Source organism: Alosa pseudoharengus, unplaced genomic scaffold (genome assembly GCF_046254945.1).
Source record: "Alosa pseudoharengus isolate Yale_2024_CS ecotype anadromous, Long Island Sound unplaced genomic scaffold, YU_APseudo_1.1 YU_APseudo_1.1_scf_5, whole genome shotgun sequence".
NCBI classification, from domain to species: Eukaryota; Metazoa; Chordata; class Actinopteri; order Clupeiformes; family Clupeidae; genus Alosa; species Alosa pseudoharengus.
In genome coordinates, this window is record NW_027468837.1 from 20,266,436 (window position 1) to 20,286,959 (window position 20,524).

At 40.1% G+C, this 20,524-nt stretch overlaps 2 protein-coding genes across 2 annotated transcripts in view; both read left to right on the plus strand.

Moving 5' to 3' along the window:
• Window positions 1-8,609, plus strand: part of cdk18 (cyclin dependent kinase 18) — a 39,686-nt gene extending 31,077 nt beyond the window's left edge. The window contains exons 5-16 of the mRNA XM_076267944.1: window positions 550-606; window positions 1,156-1,270; window positions 2,842-2,936; window positions 3,347-3,409; window positions 3,538-3,661; window positions 4,265-4,385; window positions 4,835-4,932; window positions 5,129-5,234; window positions 5,357-5,399; window positions 6,412-6,502; window positions 6,754-6,831; window positions 7,139-8,609. Of these exons, the coding sequence (XP_076124059.1) occupies window positions 550-606; window positions 1,156-1,270; window positions 2,842-2,936; window positions 3,347-3,409; window positions 3,538-3,661; window positions 4,265-4,385; window positions 4,835-4,932; window positions 5,129-5,234; window positions 5,357-5,399; window positions 6,412-6,502; window positions 6,754-6,831; window positions 7,139-7,173 (1,026 nt within the window). The 3' untranslated portion in view covers window positions 7,174-8,609. The remainder of the gene's footprint in view (window positions 1-549; window positions 607-1,155; window positions 1,271-2,841; window positions 2,937-3,346; window positions 3,410-3,537; window positions 3,662-4,264; window positions 4,386-4,834; window positions 4,933-5,128; window positions 5,235-5,356; window positions 5,400-6,411; window positions 6,503-6,753; window positions 6,832-7,138) is intronic.
• An 895-nt stretch (window positions 8,610-9,504) lies between these two features.
• On the plus strand, window positions 9,505-18,812 carry slc60a1a (solute carrier family 60 member 1a). The gene is made up of 10 exons (XM_076268554.1): window positions 9,505-9,737; window positions 12,737-12,935; window positions 13,406-13,648; window positions 14,538-14,700; window positions 15,028-15,143; window positions 16,340-16,517; window positions 17,076-17,219; window positions 17,910-17,980; window positions 18,101-18,221; window positions 18,754-18,812. The coding sequence occupies exons 1-10, from the start codon at window positions 9,505-9,507 to the stop codon at window positions 18,810-18,812; spliced, it is 1,527 nt and encodes a 508-aa protein (XP_076124669.1).
• The last annotated feature ends 1,712 nt before the right edge of the window (window positions 18,813-20,524 follow it).

Genomic DNA, 20,524 nt, shown 5'->3' on the forward strand with positions numbered 1-20,524 from the left:
TTATACCTGTATACTTTCATTTAAACATGCTTACGTAATCCATTCATAGTGATCTAGGGTCTATCCAACCACTGTGGTCTGATCCAAACTCAATATCTGGCAATTGCCTTGATTGTCTGTGCTATATATAGCTGTGCTATATTGTCTTACATCATATGACTGGCTGGCTGTTTTCAACATAGGGCAAAGTACTGTTGGTGGGGGGGGGGTGGGGAATCGGTGCTCCATAGCTTGTTTTGAGTTTTCCTGCTAGAAACTAGCGCAGCCAGGCAGCTGTAAATCTATGCTATGGGGGCAGATTGTAGACTGTTTTGAGTCACAAACTCACAGTCAAGGCACACAAGGCACAAACACAGTCCAAAATATGCCCCTGTAGCCGCCTAGGTGCGCCAGCCACTAGCAGCATAAATCAAGCTATTTTCCCCCCTACCGACAGTACTCGATGACCTCAATCAACAGGGCCCTATGTTAAAAATGGTGTTCCCCTTTAAGTGAAGAATTACAATGCAAACAAGCCAACAATTAATTTCTCTTGTATCCTTCTTGTAGTCGGACATTGGCTTCGGGAAACTTGAGACCTATGTGAAACTGGGGAAACTTGGTGAGGTAAATATTTCTGGAAGTTCTCACTGGGCTATACAAGTATAGTGTACACAAAAGTGTATCAGTGGCTGATAACACTAGGCCCCTTGGTGTTATTCTGTTAAGCATAAGGCATCTGATCTGTAAGAAAATATACATTTCAGAGTCAATTTAATGCTCTATGCTGAGTGTCTTAGAAGCCGTCACAATGTTGTTGACATTCAAAATGTTATGGTAGAACAAGACCTCTTTATTAAACACAAGTTAACCTGCAAATGTAAAAGCACAATGAACTTGTCAGGAGTTATTATTATTATCTGGCATCTCTGTGATAGGGTGAGAATAGAGACATGCCATCCTGCCTTCACTTTGAGTAAAGAGCAAATGGCATTGTGAGGTCTGACAGCCCCAACTAGGGAAATACCTCGAAGGAGAATTAGCTGGCTGAACAAACTAGAGCCAAAGGACATTAGCTGACATTATGAGTCTGGTCCACCTTTTTAAACTCTCTCTTTCTCTCTCTCTCACACACACTCTCTCTCTCTCTCTCTCTCCGTGTCTGTGTGTATTTAGGGCACATATGCTACAGTGTTCAAGGGACGCAGCAAACTCACAGAGAACCTTGTAGCTCTGAAAGAGATTCGTCTGGAGCACGAGGAGGGAGCACCTTGCACAGCTATACGGGAAGGTAACCCCCTCAAAGCACCAGAGTTCACACACTATCATTTCACACTACTGCCAGCTACTCCTCTCCTAGACAAGTTTGTTTTGAACAACTCCCCACACAGACCCAGGGCTGTACATGACACAGAGATGAGTGTGCTACTTGTACACTGGGTAGCTGCTAGGTGTGAGTGCTTATAATGATGTTTTGAAAACTCACCTTTGACCTACAGGCAGCTGTACACTCTAACACACATCTAACCCTCCCAACGTTTGGTCTATTTACAAGAACACCATGTCCTTTAAGGGAATGTGATAGCGTAAGTTACTAAAAAAGGTTCTGTTAATTTCAAGTCTATTATGCCATGGAAGTCTATGGAATGTGAAACTGAAGGGTAGTGGGATTAGCAGACCAAATGTATCAGGACTTACAGGTAGAGCTCACAACACAGGGTTACATATTTTGGGATTTTAAAATATCGGAGATGTGTTCAAAAACTATCAATGCCAGCTGTTTTTCTGTTCTGTTTCATAATCACCAAGCTAAACTGTACGACGTTACGTATCGTTAGCTGGCTGTTCAACCTAAATCAACTGTGGTAAACAATGTTAGTAGTTCTTTCTTACTTCAGTCACTAAATAGGATTACTAAGTTTTGGACTGAAGTGTTACTGTGGGCACATGGTGAGAATGCTAACATGCTAATAAGCTAATGGTCAGGTGTCTTCTGCAACTACAAATCGTGGGCAGCCACTTAGGAATTCAAGAATAAACTGGATATTACAGAGTAGCCTAATTGCATGGTGACTGTATAGGAGCCAATGTCATTCTGACAGGTAATGTCAAGTGTTCCGGGCTGCAGAGCCTTTTTAACTCAAGTGCAGATAGCCAGTTGATTTTAGGCAGAGAGCTGTTTTGAAGTAAAACAACATTTTGAAGCAAGTGGCATGTATTTTTGCCCAGGACAATGGTGGCCAATTCAATGCAGTTGCATTTATATAGCAGCATAATAGGAACAATAAGAAGATACAAAACAATAGTCTCAAGACTCTCAACTTGAACAGCACAGAAGCAATACTCTGACTATACACCCTTTGCTTAATTTTGCCTATTTGATTGCAGTTTGTTATTTTGACCATATGATTTGAACAGAGGGAATGAGATGGCACCCATCAAAAGAAAACAGTTCAATTTAATAATCGATTGACAATGTTGACATGGACCAGGCTTGTGACAAGGTGGACCAGGACTGAGCATACCTGTGTCTGGATAATGCAATTCAAAGACTGGACCTGCCAGTCTGGTCTGGTAGCAGCTGTCTGGAAGTCACTACTGAGGGCAAAAAAACACCCTTGAGCCACTCAGGCCGACACAATGTGGAACACTGTTGCCCCCTAGTGTGCCTAGAGAGAAAAGCAGGATTGAGGAGAGCTTGACTCAAGTGAACCAAGCACTACAGGATTTGAGCTTTTTAAGGTTTCAGATACAGACATCACCAAATTATCCTCTTTATAACTGAATGCAATCAGGTTGTTGAAGTAATGCCATGAAAATGTCTGTGCCATAATTATCTGAATTGTGTCTTTGCTGAAACAGTTTCCCTGCTGAAGAACCTGAAGCACGCCAACATTGTGACATTGCACGACATAATCCACACAGACCGCTGTCTCACCTTAGTCTTTGAGTACTTGGTAAGCACATTACCACGGTGATGGGTTTGTGTTCACAGGGCTTTAGCAGAGCACACAGCTATTGTTACTGTGACTACTGGAGGGGAAAAACTGCCACCAAAAATAATTTCATAATTCACATATCTGTGGCACTGACAGAGGATTATACTAAACTACTAAATGTCTTAAAGTGTCATGTGAAATGACAAAAAAACAGAGCTTCTGTAGGATTTTCAACAGAAATAATATGCTTGGACAACACTATCCCTGGGAATGATGTGTCAGTTCTGTAGATTTGCATTTAGCGCCATGTATGTATAATGAATAGTTAACCTTTGCCCCCTGAGATAGTTTGGTTGGGATACAGTGTAGTAAGTGAGTGTTCACACTTCACAGTACTGAGCTTTCCTGCCTTTGCGGGTCTCTTCCAGGACAGCGACTTGAAACAGTACCTGGATAATTGTGGAAACCTCATGAGCATGCACAATGTGAAGGTGAGCCACTTCATCAACAAATGGCCAGCTCAGCTTTTTTTGTCTTTACCATTATTATATAATGCTATTGTTTACAATGATAATCCAGAGTATACGTTTGTTAGAGTATGTTTGTGTCTGGGTTACAGATCTTCATGTTCCAGCTGCTCCGAGGCCTCTCTTACTGCCATAAGAGGAAAATCCTGCACAGAGACCTGAAGCCTCAAAACTTGCTCATCAACGACAAAGGAGAGTTAAAACTCGCTGACTTTGGTAAGAGCTCATCAAGATCACTGCAGTCAGACTTCCAGCCTCCATGTTCGGTTGGGGGATAACCATCTTTTCCACATATTTACAGATGTCATTGATTGTTATACTTGATCTGATAATAATGATGTAACATGTCACTTCTATTATTGAGTAGATTTTTAATTTTTTAATTTTTAATTTTCCTTTTTTTATTTACTTCTAAACTCCATTTTGTCAGGTACATAAACAAACATGCTTCGCACGTCTCTCTGGAGTTGTAGTTCACTCTGAATCAATATGTTTTTATATATATATATAATGATAAACATAATAAATATGTTTAAGTATATTTTTGGGGCTTTATTATGATTGGACAGTGAAGACTGACAGGAAGTGAGAAGGAGAGGGTGACAGGAAGTGAGAGGGAGAGGGATGGGATGGGATCGGGATGACCCAGGTTGGACTCAAACCCGGGTACCCGTGGGCACTTGGACCTGAATGTGATACAGGCGCTGTAGGGAATTGTGGCAAAGTACACACTTTTTTTCCAGATAATTGTTCTGGCTTTGGTTACTAGGCAACAAATGGTATTGACTCCTTTTCTCTGTTTTCCTTTGGCTTTCTCAGGCTTGGCCAGGGCCAAATCGGTCCCAACCAAGACCTACTCAAATGAAGTCGTGACACTTTGGTACCGACCACCTGATGTCCTTCTGGGGTCTACAGAGTACTCTACCCCCATAGACATGTGGTGAGAACTTTGTCAGATTGGTGTTATGCCTCTGTGTATGAGCACATGTGCATGTGTATGTGATAGGTAGACAATTATTTTCTGAGCAGTAAGTTTTTAGATCAATAATTCTTTAAAATGTTATGTTATACAATTATCAACAGCTTCCTCTATCACTGCCCTTGAAAACATAGACCGTATGTACACACAAGAAACAATGTATTTGCATTCTACATACATATAGTTCACACACTTCCTGTGAGATGTGCAGAGAGATGGTCACCTCATACTGGCTCCTATCAAAAGCCCTTTAATTGGCAGCCTACTCGCTTTGTTTCTTGCAATAAAGTTGTTCAATTAGAGTATTGAATAGGTTTCTAATATCTGTCATGCAATGGCATCAAAGAAAGGTGCAAGTGCACTTGCAAAAATTACAAACAGCTGGTTTTGACTGTTGGTCCTCTGCTTAGGGGGGTTGGCTGCATCATGTTTGAGATGGCCACTGGTCGGCCCATGTTCCCTGGTTCCACAGTGAAGGAGGAGCTGCACCTGGTTTTCAGACTCTTGGGTGAGTGACCACACAGTGAGTGTCAAGGTATCACTCCCATCAGTGACTGCATTTGCATAGCTCTATTAATTATAATCTATGAGATAGGATCTCTCGACTCACAGCTGGTATGAGATGATAAAAGAAGTGGGTTTATTCATTGTGTCCTACCGATTAGGGTTTACTAGTGCACTCACTCTGGCTTCATCACTTTCAGGAACGCCAACAGAGGATACCTGGGCGGGTATCTCATCCACTGAGGAGTTCCGGTCCTACCTCTTCCCTCAGTACCGGCCTCAGCCACTAATCAATCACGTCCCCAGGTAGACCACACAAACACAGCATGCACTGCGTCTCAGCTTCAGTAGCTTGGAAACACACAGCAAACAGTTTTTGATAACCTATTCCTCACGGTGCTGTTGCTGTCCCTCTACTCGATTTTCAGATTGGACACAGAAGGAATTGACCTACTCACGGCGTTACTTTTGGTGAGTTTACAGAGAACCATGCAATTACTTACTTACCCATATCTATTACTTATTCTAGCTAATATGAAATACTTTGATACAGTGTCAATAATATACACAATATATTACTTTTACAATTACCAATTGTAACTTCGGTAGATTCAAAGAGGATTTCTATCTCCTTGTTCCAATCATTTGGCGGCCTATGGCAGTTATATGGCACTGCTTAGATTCCTTAGATACAATTCTTATCTAATTCGTTAGATAAAATCAGGAAGTACATAGTCTTGAAGAAAATGGCACATAGAATCCTAAAGAAGCCACAAGAAAGGCAACACAGCTGGTTTCTAGAAGTAAGGCTTACTGAAGGATTCAGTCTCCAATACGTTAGCCGCTGGCTGAGTTCTTTCAGCTCTAGACACAACTAGATTTCCTACCAGCACTCTTTAATATAATGGAGCCATGGCTCCCATCACCATGTGTGGTAGACATGAGTGGAAAAGCTGACAGAAGGTATGTGTGTGTGTGTGTGTGTGTGTGTGTGTGTGTGTGTGTGTACGTGCATGTGTGTGTGTAAAAATCTAATGATGTATAGTCTGTTTTATAAAGCCGGGCAGACACTGCGATTTTGACACAGTTTTAGTCCTGAATTGGGCCAAATTTCTGTCTAATCGGTTGTGTAGTTTGAGTAGGCTCGCAATGTCCGATTAGAGGACATCACCTTCTGGCAGGTCAGAAATGTTTCTCTTTTGTCTTGCAGTGTAAGCAGTCGAACATACAGTGTGAGCACAGCAAACACAGTCCAACTGAAATGTGTACAGTAGTGCCAGTTACCATATTGTATGTGACTCCAATGAAATGCATGGGGTCTGCCAGCCTTTAAATGAAAAAGGTGACATTTTGAAGTTTGAAGGCGTCAATGTGCTATACCGCTATATGCCACTAAATCACAGGGCACACACCTGCACATTCTCTGATTAATTGTATCTGTGGGGATGTGTGTCGACTGAGTTCTTATGCCCTCTTCCTCCAGTATGAGTCACGGAACCGCATCTCAGCTGAAATCTCCCTAACACATCCGTACTTCAAGTCCCTGGGGGAGGACATCCTCACCCTACCAGACAGTGAGTGCTCCAGCTCAATCCCTCATTCTGTCCAAACAGACGGTTAAGCACAAAGAAATCGTTTATGTCTTGATTTTTATTTGTTTAGTTTTTTATTTTCTTTTACTTATACTTATACTTCTAATTTACTTTTAGAAACATAGACTGAGAAATGTGCCTTCAGGGAAAACACTACTTATCTGACATTACGTGTGTGTGTGTGTGTGTGCGTGCGTGTGTGTGTGTGTGTGTCTCCTTCCCTCTCTCTCCAGCATCCTCCATATTCTCCCTCAAAGAGGTGCAGCTGCAGAGGGATCCAGGCCACAGGAGCTCAGTGTTTCCACAAACAGGTGCATGTTATGTTTAAAGAGAGCTTTGCTATCTGACAGTTACAAACACAAATATCACTGATCAATTCTTTCCTGGGTACTGAACGTAACAAAAGATTCCTTTTCAGATGGAACTCCCTTCAGTTGAGAATTCCAAAAACATTATAGACCATACAAAAGCCATTATAATGCTAAAACTCAGAGTGTAAAGTTACAGGTCAGACACCAGCACGATCAATTAGGGGTTTCATCTTGGACACTGGTGTCATCAAATGGCTACAGCTCATTTTAACAGTCTATGTGTATGTTTGATTTTGTTTACCCTCAGGACGAGGCAAGAATCGCAGACAAAGCATATTCTAATGCCTTGGAGGAAAAGCACCTTGAAGAAATGGAGATCCTGTTGGACTTCAGCAGATACATGAAGAAGGCACTGGGAAGGAAATGAATGCTCTTACAGCACTCTATTCTCATAGAAAAGATAAGGGGTAAAAAAGAGGTACCGGAAAATGAAAAAAAAGAAAAAAGATTTTCTACAACACCTCAGGATAGTAGGTTGGAAAATCACAGATGAGGTGGCACACTTATGATGACAAATGTTTTGTTTTTGCTATTCTTTTGCCTTGGATCCTTCAAACCTGGTTTTCCACCTAATGGTATACGAGGTCATTCCTTTGCTTAGGACTCTGGCTACACTCACAATCTTCTTTCCTCTTTCCTGTACCCTGATGATGACACTGAGGAAGTCATAAGTGTTAGATTTTGGATGGATAGTTCAGTAAACATGAATGACTTTTCTGTATATTTGTGCTCAGCCTCTTGGTGGATATCACCAGTATTTGGATGCAAGGATTTAAAGAAGCATGGTTCTATTTCCATATTTTCATATGAACTCATAATGTGGGGTATATTTTGTCAACTTCTGTTTGTGAAAGTATTATTTGCCTATGCCAACGAAGCAGTATTTCCAAACTTCTAATATCATTTAAAGGTGGAGATTTGTTATATCTTTCACACTGCACTCCAAATATTTAGTTTAGAGTTTATTTTTCCGAACCACACAATGTCAGTGACCAATCCCTGACAAGGGCACCTGCACATGCCCAAGGTGAGGATTTCAGTAGCTTCCTGACTTTACTTGCACATTGCAGGGACTATGGGACAAGCATGTGGGCCAATTCCTCAGTCATATCCTCCTTCTAGCTGTAGTCCCAGAGTTCCTAAGTACGCCATAATGTTTAGTAACTGACCCAAACAGAAATCATCTCACAGTATATTCAAGAATTTAAGTGAGACTGAGTGATACATGTGCTGACTGCAAATTCCCTGTAGGGGGCAAAAGCATAATTGTCAGAGAGAGCGAGAGAGAGACTGAGAGAGGTTTTCTTAAATTTATTTATATATATTCTATACTTCAACTATGTTTTAGCGTCACCGGCACAGAGATACTTCTGTATGTGTTTTGCTGTGGTAAATGAAGATATTTTAAATACTTTCTCAGAAAAAGAAAAGTAATATATATGTATTTTAACAGATGTTATCTTTATTCTCAGTGAACTTTTTGCCAGACAAAAGAGAAGACTGTATTAAATGACACTAGATGATGTCTAATATATATATATATATATATATTAAATATATATAATTGGCCTATGCTTAGACTTTTTGTATAGAAATGTGATGTTTAATATTTTGTGTGGTTTGTCTACATGACGATACTGAAGATGAATGTATTGTGACTGCTGAAAAGCCCAAAGTGATTGAATAACAAATAATTAAATAAAAGACAGTCTATTACATTTCCTGTTATTTCTTTTTAGTATGCAAGGTTACACAACTTGTGTCTCGGCATTTTGTGCTGTGTACTATAATAATAATAATAATGATAATAATAATAATAATAGTAGTAGTAGTAGTAGTAGTAGTGGTGGTGGTGGTGGTGGTGGTAGTAGTATACTTTAAAAAATCATGAATGTTACATCATGCCATCAGTTGCACAGTTGAATTGACTTAACAGTAGGACTTCAATAAAATATCATAAATAGGAATTGCTGTTGGAAAACAAAACAAAACAAACACACACACACACACACACACACACAAAAACAGCAACAACAAAACAGTTCCACACTGCACTTACAAGTCAGAGTCAATCTGGTTCTGTTTCTGGTTCTGTAAGGAGTGGACAAAATGTCCCAAAATAGATATGATGTAGAAGAGGACTGAATTATTATAAAAAATAATCATAGGCTATACATTTCACAACATTTCAAGCGGCATTGTATATATTAGTAGTAACTCCAAATGTATCCCTAACAGCAATATTTGTATAGCCTTATATTAATTATATTTAGTAATGCTCAATGTTGGGCCACTTGGTCTATTGGATTGGTTTTAGGGACCTGTCTGCTTGTTGCATCTAAGGGTGTGGACATTACGTTAATGAAATATTCTAGTTGATACAAATACAAAATAAACGTCACTAGGGAAAGGGAATGGGAGGGCCCATCTACCCATCACCTAAACTGCCAATAGTAGCACATTTCTTGTGTAGCCTATGGAAACTTAAGATTTCCATCTCGAGGCAAGCCTAACTGAGTCGATGTAAACGCGTATTACCCAGCCTCACCGCCAAAACCATGAAAATCGAATGACCGGAAACGCGTTTGAATTTTAAAACAAAGTTTTACAACAATGCCGTTTATGGACTCACGGGTATGGAGTCTGTTCAAAAGCAACTGGCAATACACTCTAACTTACTGGAGTGCGTTCTTCAGTTTTGGGTTATGCGTGGCATTTCTAGGTCCGACCATCCTGGACCTGCGCTGTCAAACGCATTCAAGCCTACAGGAGATTACCTGGGTCTTCTTTGCTCAGCAGTTATTCCTCTTTGTTGGCAGCTCAATCGGTGGCTTCTTCAATAAATCGTGAGTAGGCTACAGATGTGTGTCAGCGAATGTGACAATACGAGCATCATAATCTCATACTTTTCAAGGAGAGATGGATGCGCAAGCGCCATGATGGTAATTGGCTTTAGCTGACTGTCAGTTTGCGGCAGATAGGCTACTTAAGTTTCAGGTGACATTGGAAGTCTACCCTAAATTAACTACTCCCCTGATTCAGCTGAATCGTCAGTGAGGTTTCTGAGGTCTAGATATCATGTCGGGACTTGAAAAACACGTATAGGCCTACTTCATCTCTTCACGGTTCTTGCGCTCTTGCATAAAAAATATAGTGTCTTCGTGCTAATTTTTGTCCTATTTAAGTTCTTTTTATTTATTTAGCACTCGTGTTTACAGTTAAAATCCAAATGTGTTGGTTCACTTATCAGGAGGTCATGTGCTCATTAATAGACACAAGCTCTCCAATCAGAGACTGCCTGTCTGCCTGGAGCCTTCTCAGACATGAAGATGTTTTCCCCCCTGAGAGGGGCATTCATATCTCACAGATTTAGCATCACCTATTTGGAGTCTAATTAGTTTTATCTGGAATACCAGAATAATTTATCCACTTTTAATCTCAAAGATATTGTACTACTACAACAAATTCAGTTCAATTCTGTGTCATCCAAATTGCTCGGACCCTTTGCAAAGCCCAGAGCTATTAGGTAATGGTAGAAAACCTTCCTTAACAAGATACATTCCTCTAATTTTCTCTGTTATGGTTACTCCAAATATACCATTGATCTTACCTGTCTTAATATTGAAAAAGGCCTATGCTTATATCCTTTTCTAGGCTTGTGTGATTTTGTCCATCTTTTATTGATGAATGTCAACAGTTAAATATTTTGTGGCCATGACTGTAAAAGTAAACTGTATCTCTCTTACACTGTGTCCTTTTCCAACCTATTGCTATCTGTAGACATACTGATATTTCAAATTTCTTTTCCAAACGTGTCGTTTTCTGTTTGCTCTACCTGCTTATTTAGGACTCAAATCAACAACCCCTCTGATAAAGAATGAGGTAGTTCATACTAGAGTTCTCAACAAGGACATTCACAAGAGTAGAGCAGGTTGTTTTGGGGCTAACCTGATATTTCATGATACATTTTCTAAGGAAAATCTGTCAGACTAGAAATATCTGGTTGTTTCATATCTATGATGCATGGTTTCCAATCTTACTTGTGTATGCTGATGCATACATTCCATGTAATGTCACACAGGGAGTCACTGAAATGGTATTCACAGTACTCAGAGGTGGCCACAAATACATCAAAAACTATTTTGTTACAAATTACAAATACTGGCTCATGAAATGTAACAAAATAAAATACAAAATACTGATGTGAAAAATGTATTTAATTAAAATACAAGTAATTTGTAATTTGGAAATACAAAAATACCCACACAATAATCATGGTATACTAACAAGGAATATTTTTGAAAACAAGAAATACTATTTTTGATTGGCTGGCAAGGGGCTATAAATTCTGTACATTGGGGCACCTATGAAGTAGATCTGGTAAAAAATGTAATCACCATCCCATATCAATGTAAACAATGATTGAACTGACAAGCAGGCTTCACAACAGTGGAATCAACTGTAACAAAGCAAACTACCCACCATCATTTTCCATTACCAATTAAAGAAGTACAAAAAATTGAACAGGTCGGCCTCTTTTTAAACTGAACTACATGTCCCTTGTTGTTTTATAAATGCATGCCTACTGGCAACATGGGGGATAAACAGAATAACAACCTATAAGGTGTCCCAATATACGGAATTAATTAACTTGGGAGATAATTCCACTCCGGGAGGTCTTTGTCTCCGTCTCCTCTTTTTTTCCTGCATATCAGGACACCTCAGCGGATGTTACTCCTTACATAAATCCTCATGTCAAATCCAAGTTTTAATACTGTCCTGTAGTAAGAATGAACATCAGCTATTACAGTAGATACCCAAGGTCATGGGGTCAAAGGCCGTGGTCCTAATATTCTCCCTCAGTATCTTATCGTTTTCAAATTTTAGTCTTGTAGCACATAACACACCTGACAATTCAAGCTCCTAGTTACTTTTTTAATTTCTTTCAACTTCCTGACATGTTCTAAAGGGTTCTAAGGGGCTTTAAGTTGTCTACAGGGTGACACAAATTGACATAAACAAACAAAATTCGGTTTACACCCCATGTTGTCCTTACAGAAGGGTGATAAAGACCATTTTGGCTCCCACAATTGACTTTTCTTTTCATTTTTTTCAACTTTACACATGTTCAGAGGGGATCGTAATAGAAGAAAGTTGGATCTAACACTTTTAAGTTGGTCACAATGTGGCATACCACAGTAAGAAAAATGGAAAATGGGTAAACATTTCATGCTTTTCTTCCAAAAAGGTAATGAAATGTTTAGGTCAACTTTACAGTTGAATATAGGGAATTGCCTCTCCAGGCACCCAGCCAATTCTTAAAACCAGATTCACCAAGATTCTGGCCTTTGGCTTTATGATAAGCATTGCCTATTGTCATGGTTATAGCGGGTAGTATTTAATTGAGTGATGACATTTTGGCTTATTTGAGAAGTATTTAAGTAGTTGAAATACTCAAATACAATCCCTCAAAGTATTTTGTTACAAACTACATTTGAGTTTTTCCAATCCTGCAAAATACAAATTACAAAATACGCTAAAGTAATTAAATACGTATTTTAAATACATATAATTGAAATACTGCCCATGACTGACAGTACTCCACAAACTCTCTGATATGGAATGCGATGTGATTAGACTGTAGATTCAACTTTAATTATTTGTCATTGTCTTGACCTGTACTCTGCACAATGTCAAAGCTTATCTGCTATCTCTCTTGAGATCCAGTATTCAGCATTGATATTCTGCATTGCTATTTGAGTGATAGTGGCTTGTTTAGTTGTACACCCATTTTGTCTTTGGGAGAGTGGACCCCTCTTTATGCTCCTTTATTCTTGGATTGCAGACTGAGAAGCTCGTTGTCAGCACTGGCTGTGTGCACCCTGGTCATCTCGGTGGTCTTCGCCATGATTCCCCTCTGTCACAGGGTGCTGGCACTGGCTGTCGCCATGGCAGTGGCCGGAATGGCCATGGGTATCATCGACACCATAGCCAACTTTCAGCTGGTTAAGCTTTACCAGAAAGACTCCACCATATTCCTTCAGGTCAGCAGGTCCTCCTCTCGCCTCCCCCTGTCCTTTCTGTGGCTAGTTTCCCATGATTAGAGACTAGCTTTAAAGTGTTAAAACCCTTGGGTTTAGTAATTATGAGATTTTTCAAAGCTTGCTGATAAAAAAAGAAAAAGTGAATGACTTTTAAGTTCTGCAAGGAGACTGTTTCAGTGATGTGATGTTGTTTTGCTTAGAAATGACTTAGCCAACATGGGAATCCACTCCTCTTTAATGAGTCTCAGTATAGAACATAACAGATACCTTTCTCTTCAAGAGTTTGTTTCAAGAGTGGTTCATCCAACTAGAAAGGGCTGCCAATGCAGTTGCTGATAACATACCCTAGGGCAGTCTTAGTATTTGTTTTGTCAAAGGATGAATTATAATTTTGTATCATAACATACAGCCAGCTTGATAAAGACCCAGTCAATAGAGCAATTGTGATCTGTCCTTGGATCTTCTTGCAGATACTCCACTTCTTTGTTGGACTGGGGGCATTGCTGAGTCCTCTGATTGCTGACCCGTTCTTGTCTGAGACACCCTGTATGCTGTTCAATGGCACAATCAACATCAACACCAACAACACAATGCGCCACATGAGGAACGCGCTGAACGGCATCCATACTCACATGTCCCAGTTCCCATTTCACACCGAGGGGGAGGTGGTCACCAATGTCTCCTATGCTTTCTGGATAATGGCACTGATCAATGTGAGACCCATGCATTTTGTTTTCCTCAATAAGATAAGGACAAGGCTTGGGTTCAGAGAGCAATTGGTCAGATTCAGTAGTGGATGTTATTTGATCCAGTGTCATATGATCAGTCTTTGCACTACTGGCTTGGCAGTAGCATCATTTGAATAACAATTCAGCAATTCTCTGTTGGCTTGAAGCCATGAAGCAGCTGTGTAGTATTGCTAATGATAAGGATGATGATTCTGTTGAGGTTTGCATAGTCAAACAAGGCTATGCAAGTCTTATTCCCAGTAAACTATACTGTTTCTTTGTCTTGTTTTATATTGCTTGGATAAGCAGCTATGTATTGTGAGAACCACCTCTTATGTGTAACACTAAAGAAGAGTTAGTTGTGTGTGCACAACCTATGTTGAGGCCAGGTGCAGGAAAAAAAGTACACGATAAGATGAAAAAAATAATGAATATCTGCACACACTGGGGTAACTCCCAATATTCAATTGGACTAAAAAAAAAAAAACGACAATGTTTTGATCCAACAGGGTCTTCTTTGATCTGTTGGGTCAAACTGTTTTTTCAGTCCAATATTTGGAGCTACTCCATTGTGTGGACATTCCTTCTTCTTTTCAACTAACACTAAAGTAACCACAACACATTCCACTATGGTGTCATATCACTTATCAGCCTATCATCTGTGCAGTTTGTGCTTTATCATGCTTTATCTTGGAAACAAAAATATGTTTTTTTTCTGTTCATAAAATGACCATCAAAAATGTGTGCTAGAACAAAGTTGAAAACCACAAACATAAATGTTTTGGATTTCAAAGAACACACACTTATCTTTAGCCTAGTTCTACCGTTACAAGGCTGATCACTCACACTCCCTCCATTTGCCTCTCCCTTCCAGCTGCCTGTTCCGATAGCTGTGTTTGTGCTCATGTACAGAGAGAGACTGATAGCCTGCGGTTCCGGGGCTAGAACTCGTCTGCTGGAGAGAGACGAGTTGGCCATGAGGGCCCAGGGCTCTTCCGCCTTAACAACCACCCCATCCCAGAGCAGCATAGGTAATGGCTCAGCCCACAGTTCTGTTATCTCGCTGCGCTGAAACATAAGGATTAGCATGACCGGGTCACTGTAAAATAGGGCTGGGAAAAGTCAGAAATTGTGATAAGCTTTAACCATACAATCGGACTTCTTCTGAACCATTGTCTGCTTTTGGGAGTTTGGCTTTGGTTGTAATCTACTTTTACATTCATACAAATGTGTGTGTGTGTGTGTGTGTGTGTGTGTGTGTGTGTTGAGTGAGTGAATAAATCTGATGAATGGTATCCTTGTGTATTTGAGACAAAATGCCTGCAAACAAGTTCAGTAATGTAATCATAGAATTTCTAATGCAGATAACTCCAGCCTGTTTAGCTGCTGTCGTTATGGAGACCTAACTGGACAGCCGCTGGGGTTTGTCGGCATCCATGTCCTGGCAGGGATGGTGCTGTTCTTTTCAGATGGCATTGTGGTAAGAGACTGCAAGCATATCACCGGTACTAATAGAAGCTTCAATATTAGATTGTTTTTGTGTCACAAACTGCTGAAACTTTTATGAGTATTGGCTTCTTACTGTTGATCACATTTTACAGATAACACCTTAAAAGCTATTTGCAGAAAACGGCATAATAGTTGAATAGCAATAACCCTGTGTTACAGACATTCACCCATGTGGGTTACCTCACTCAATTGTACATCACAGGCATTTGATCAACAGTGCAGGGTCCAGTACAATTTGGTAATCTATTTTAAACCTTGCAGTCATTTGCTGATTTTACATCCAAATCATTTGCATTTTAAGATCATTCATGACAGTGGGGATAAAGTAAATGCGAATCGGTGTGCTCATTCGCTGGCTTATGTGAATAAAAAATGTGAAAATCAAGGGGGTAGTTGAGAACAGCTTAGAGTTCAAAACCTTCAATTTATCTAATGTGATTAAACCTGTTCCTAATATTTTTAATCACATTTCACTGTATTCTAATCTATAGTTAGCGTTAGTCCTCCCCCCTCTAGCAAATATATTTCTCATTCAACTTAGAGGATATAATGCATATCGCAAACATTTCCACATAAGGTCACATTCAAAGTTGGATGGAAACCGTACACCTTTTTCTTATACTTTATACAGATATCCTGTTATATGTTTTCAGTGTACACAGCAAGAGGGCAACTTACTATAAGGTTGTTTAAAGGTTGTATCAGCAATAGCGGGGATACGTCACTTCGGTTGATGTTCAAACAAAACAGAAAACTAGCTCTCTACTCCCTCCCCCTCCCTCCCGTGCAATTTAATCTCTCCTAAACGTGCATCTCGTCGGTTATTGGCTGAAACACTTTATTTTGCCTTTGAGTGGGTTGCCAACCCTTGTTGGTAGCAGTTGTTTTTGTGTACAGATCTCGGACCCTAGGCTGCCTACAGAGCCTTCGTTAGGAAAGATTAGATGAATGTGATCAATTATGTTAAGGCCTTTTTTGGGCCTGAAATCGCTGATACAACCTTTAACTGAGACTGACTAAGCTTCATCAAACAAAGCTTCATGCACCTTCAATATGTTTTAAGTGTGTTGAAGACATTAAGACATTTAACATTGTTGCATTTCTATGTAATGCATTTGTATTAATGCTAATTAAGAAATGAATCAATATTGATTATGTTTCCATTAGGGTGCCTATGAGGGGTTTGTGTACTCGTATGCTGTGGCTGAACCCATGTCTCTGCCTCATAAAACGGCTGGTTATCTGACCAGTGTCTTTTGGGCAGCCATCACAGCTGGCCGACTGGCAGCCATACCCCTGTCATACCGCTTTCCGGCCAGTCGCCAACTCACCGTCAACCAGGTAGGTCCTCAGTGTACACAAACTGACTGCACAATGCACAGTAAAAAACACCCAACTTCTACAAACAAAAGTAGATAATATGAATGCGGAAAAAACCCACTTGCATATTAACTCTGTGTCCGCATGTAAATAATTAAAAACAAACATCCCCATCCTGTTGCGTTATATGGTATGTTTGATATAGGTGTGTCTGAGTCTTAACGGGCACCATTGTGCCACGGTGTCATGCTCGGTTGGCAGCTGGCACGTTGTAGCACATCACCGTGGCGGGCACGGCTCCTCAGGTCCAGCAGCATCGCCCAGCACTGACACACCATTTTTTGTTGTGGAGTGTCACTTCAGACACATCAGTGACATCATAGAACACCCTATCCTCTCACATTCCAGAGGTGCCTATCCCTCTCTGAGATGCCTGAAAGATGCATGGGCTTCTATTGTTATGACAACATCTTTTTCCTCCTCTCTTGTTTTCCTCTGCACATTCTCTCACTCTCTCTCTCTTTCTTTCCATCTTTCTGCTCTCTCTTGCTCCCTCTCTCCATCATGTCTTCCCTGCAGATAGGAATCATGTGCACCTTATTGATGCTTCTAATGCTGTACACCAGCCCTGCGTTCCTGTTTATAGGCACCCTGGTACTAGGCCTTTTCATCAGCAGTGTCTATCCCAGCATGCTGGCTTTCACTGAGGACATGCTCAACTACAGAGGTATAGCCTTGGAAAGTGTTGACATGCTCAACTACAGAGGTATAGCCTTGGAAAGTGTTGACATGCTCAACTACAGAGGTATAGCCTTGGAAAGTGTTGACATGCTCAACTACAGAGGTATAGCCTTGGAAAGTGTTGACATGCTCAACTACAGAGGTATAGCCCTGGAAAGTGTTGACATGCTCAACTACAGAGGTATAGCCTTGGAAAGTGTTGACATGCTCAACTCTAGAGGTATAGCCTCGGAAAGTGTTGACATGCTCAACTACAGAGGTATAGCCTTGGAAAGTGTTGACATGCTCAACTACAGAGGTATAGCTTCGGAAAGTGTTGACATTCTCAACAGAGGTATAGCCTCGGAAAGTGTTGACATTCTCAACTACAGAGGTATAGCCTCCGAGTATGTCACCATCGCAGAAATGACCATTGTGTTTTTAAGAACACAGTTAGAGATGGCAGCTGGACTTGTATTGTATTAGTCCTAGTAGTAGCTGCATGTTTGCCTACCAAGTCAGTTAATTCCACAGGGTATCACAATAGGACACTGCCACAATTTTCTTTTAAACTGATCAATCAAGACAGGGTCTCTCGGCATTTATGAGGTTTATTTAGCCTACTTTGGTTTACTGTAATATTATCATAGAGGAGCAATTGAGAAAGGTCTCTTATTTGTGTTGTTCTCCTGTAAAGGTTGTGCCACCACTTTGCTAGTTACCAGTGCCAGCATGGGTGAGATGTTTCTCCAGCTGCTTGTGGGATCTGTAAGTAACTACTGAGCACTTCTGTACTCAGTGTATAAAGCCTTTGCCATAGTCAGACAGTACATGTAGTCATCGCCTTACTTACCATTGGTGCTGATTTCTGTCCTCTTCCCTCTGCAGGTGATGCACAGTCAGGGGAGTTACAGCTTCATGGTGTGTGGAGTCATCTTCAGCATCCTGGGCTTTAGCTCATATCTCTTGCTCCTGTACTGCTGGCGGATTTACAGTGCCCAGTCGACAGGTACCCCACCAAACTCTAGGACACTCACTCTAGGAGTCTAGAAAGACTTGACGGGGCAAAATTGATGTCTAATGTGAGTGCAGAGACATATTGGAGTATGAGTTAGGACGTAACCAGAGCTAGGGTACAGACAGAGAACAGGACATTTATTTTGGAGGACAACACCAAAATATATGTGTTTACAGTCTGGAAGCACCCACAGATGTAGCTAGTTTGGAATAATTTATTGGAAATAGATACAAATCAATACATTAGTAAAATTCCTTAGAAAAATTATTGTAAATTAGAAAGTATACTGTAGCTATTTATCTTTGTGAGAAGATGCCTGCCTTCATTTTCAAGTTCAATGGTTGAACTGGCAGAAGGCCAGTGATTTGTCTCTATCTGTGATCCAAAGCTGATTTATTTCTGTGTATGGTAAAAGGTAACCACTTGTATAATTTTAAGGTGTGTTTAGATTTTAAGAGCCACATTTAAGAGCCTCTTTTAAGACCTCAATCCCTGGCTCAATGTGTGTGTGTGGTTTTTACAGGTGACGTGGAGAAGAACACAAAGGCAGAGAAGGCAGACGTGAATGGTGTGAACCACTGAGGCGGAGGTGTCGCACCAGAGTTATTATGGCACAAGGAGAGGCCAGGGAGGGATGATGATGGAAAAAAAGGGAACAAGAGAAACATGGCAAGCTGCTGATGACCGGGCTCGTTCTGCTGTGTCACAGGACATGAAATTCATCTCACTACAAAATCAAAACTGCACACAGATCAAAGACTAAAGATGTAGATAATTACCAGTTTTCGATAGAAACTGTTAATTGTTTTACATATGAATGAATGAAAACGTTTATTTTTGTAGAAATAACAAAAATTCAACTCACCAAATTGCTTCCTGGAGCCTACTGTTTGTTTTGTCATTTTGTTGTGGATTGTTTGAGGGTAAGAATTTCTGATGCTGAGCAATTATGACCTACATGTAGCACTAACATAGCTGACATTTCCACTCCCCAATGCTATAAGAGTATGTGATTATGTCCATTCATTGTGTCTAGCAGGACAGTGCCTAGTAAACAACCATTGAAATGACACATTTCTGGATGGACAGATATACTTATCCTGATTGAGAAGGAAGAAGGGAACGTTGAGGTTTCTAAAATGTGAAAAATCATGCATCTTTCTCTTTCTATGAAGGTTGATTAGTGGTTTGTTGAACATAAAACCTGAAGTGTGATCAAATTTGACAGAAGTGAACATTCCTGGTGGACTTTTTTCTCTTGAACTTCTAAATTTGAATGTTGTGTAAAAATGGTCAATTATTCACTTTAAACCGTAAACAAAATGACAAGCAACAAGACAATTGCCATGAACTTTTGCCCTGGCTTGTCAAATGTGACAATAAACACCTCGGGCTTTAGGCTGAACCTACCACATATTTTGTTTAGTAGTATACCCCTCCTGTGAGACAGGGTTGCTGTTTAAGCGTTTAATATCCTTTGATATCCTGGATGTCTTCACTCAGTTAGACTTTAAGCATTCATGGCTGTAAATTGTTTTCGTCCTCTAAACATCTTAACTCTCACAGACGTAAGGGCAGGAGACAGGGCAACAGTGAATGGATCTGACCTGGACAAAAAGTCTATCCGATACTGAACTGAGAAAATTCTGTGAAAGCAGGAGATAACTTCTGATAGTCCATAAATGAATGAATTACTGTGCATGGACAAATCAAATGGATAAAGGCAAATAGTGGAGGATGTTTTTTTTTCACAACTCCCTTAATAAACTATAATATAGCCGATTTTGTGAAATTAAAGTAAACATGTAAACTAAATTATGTAATCAGGTTTAAAAATCAAGTACCTATAAACAGAGGACACGGTTGAAAAAAAAAACCTTGTTATCCCACTCAGTCACTTGCAATTGCATAACATGTTAAGCAATGAGAATGAATCTGCAAACTTGTCCATGACCGTCGTAGTAAATCCATTGTTGGAAATATCCCATTACATTTGTGAGCGGGATGGAAGTGTTCCTTTTAAACTGCAAATGCACTTTGGTACAATATATGTGTAAGTTGCAGACCGACTAGTCTTGACAAAGCAATTCATTGTAGCTCAGAAGCCATGGTCTATACCTCTCAGCATCAGTCTGCTTCAGTTGTTGCCCCCACAGGAGGATTACTATCATTATCCCTACAATCACTGAGAATATTGAATTATTAGACTTAAATGAATGTATGTTATCAAAAAAGCACAAGCTTATTTCGGCTTTTTAATCAATTAGTTTATTTGTTGACCCCTTGCATTCCCC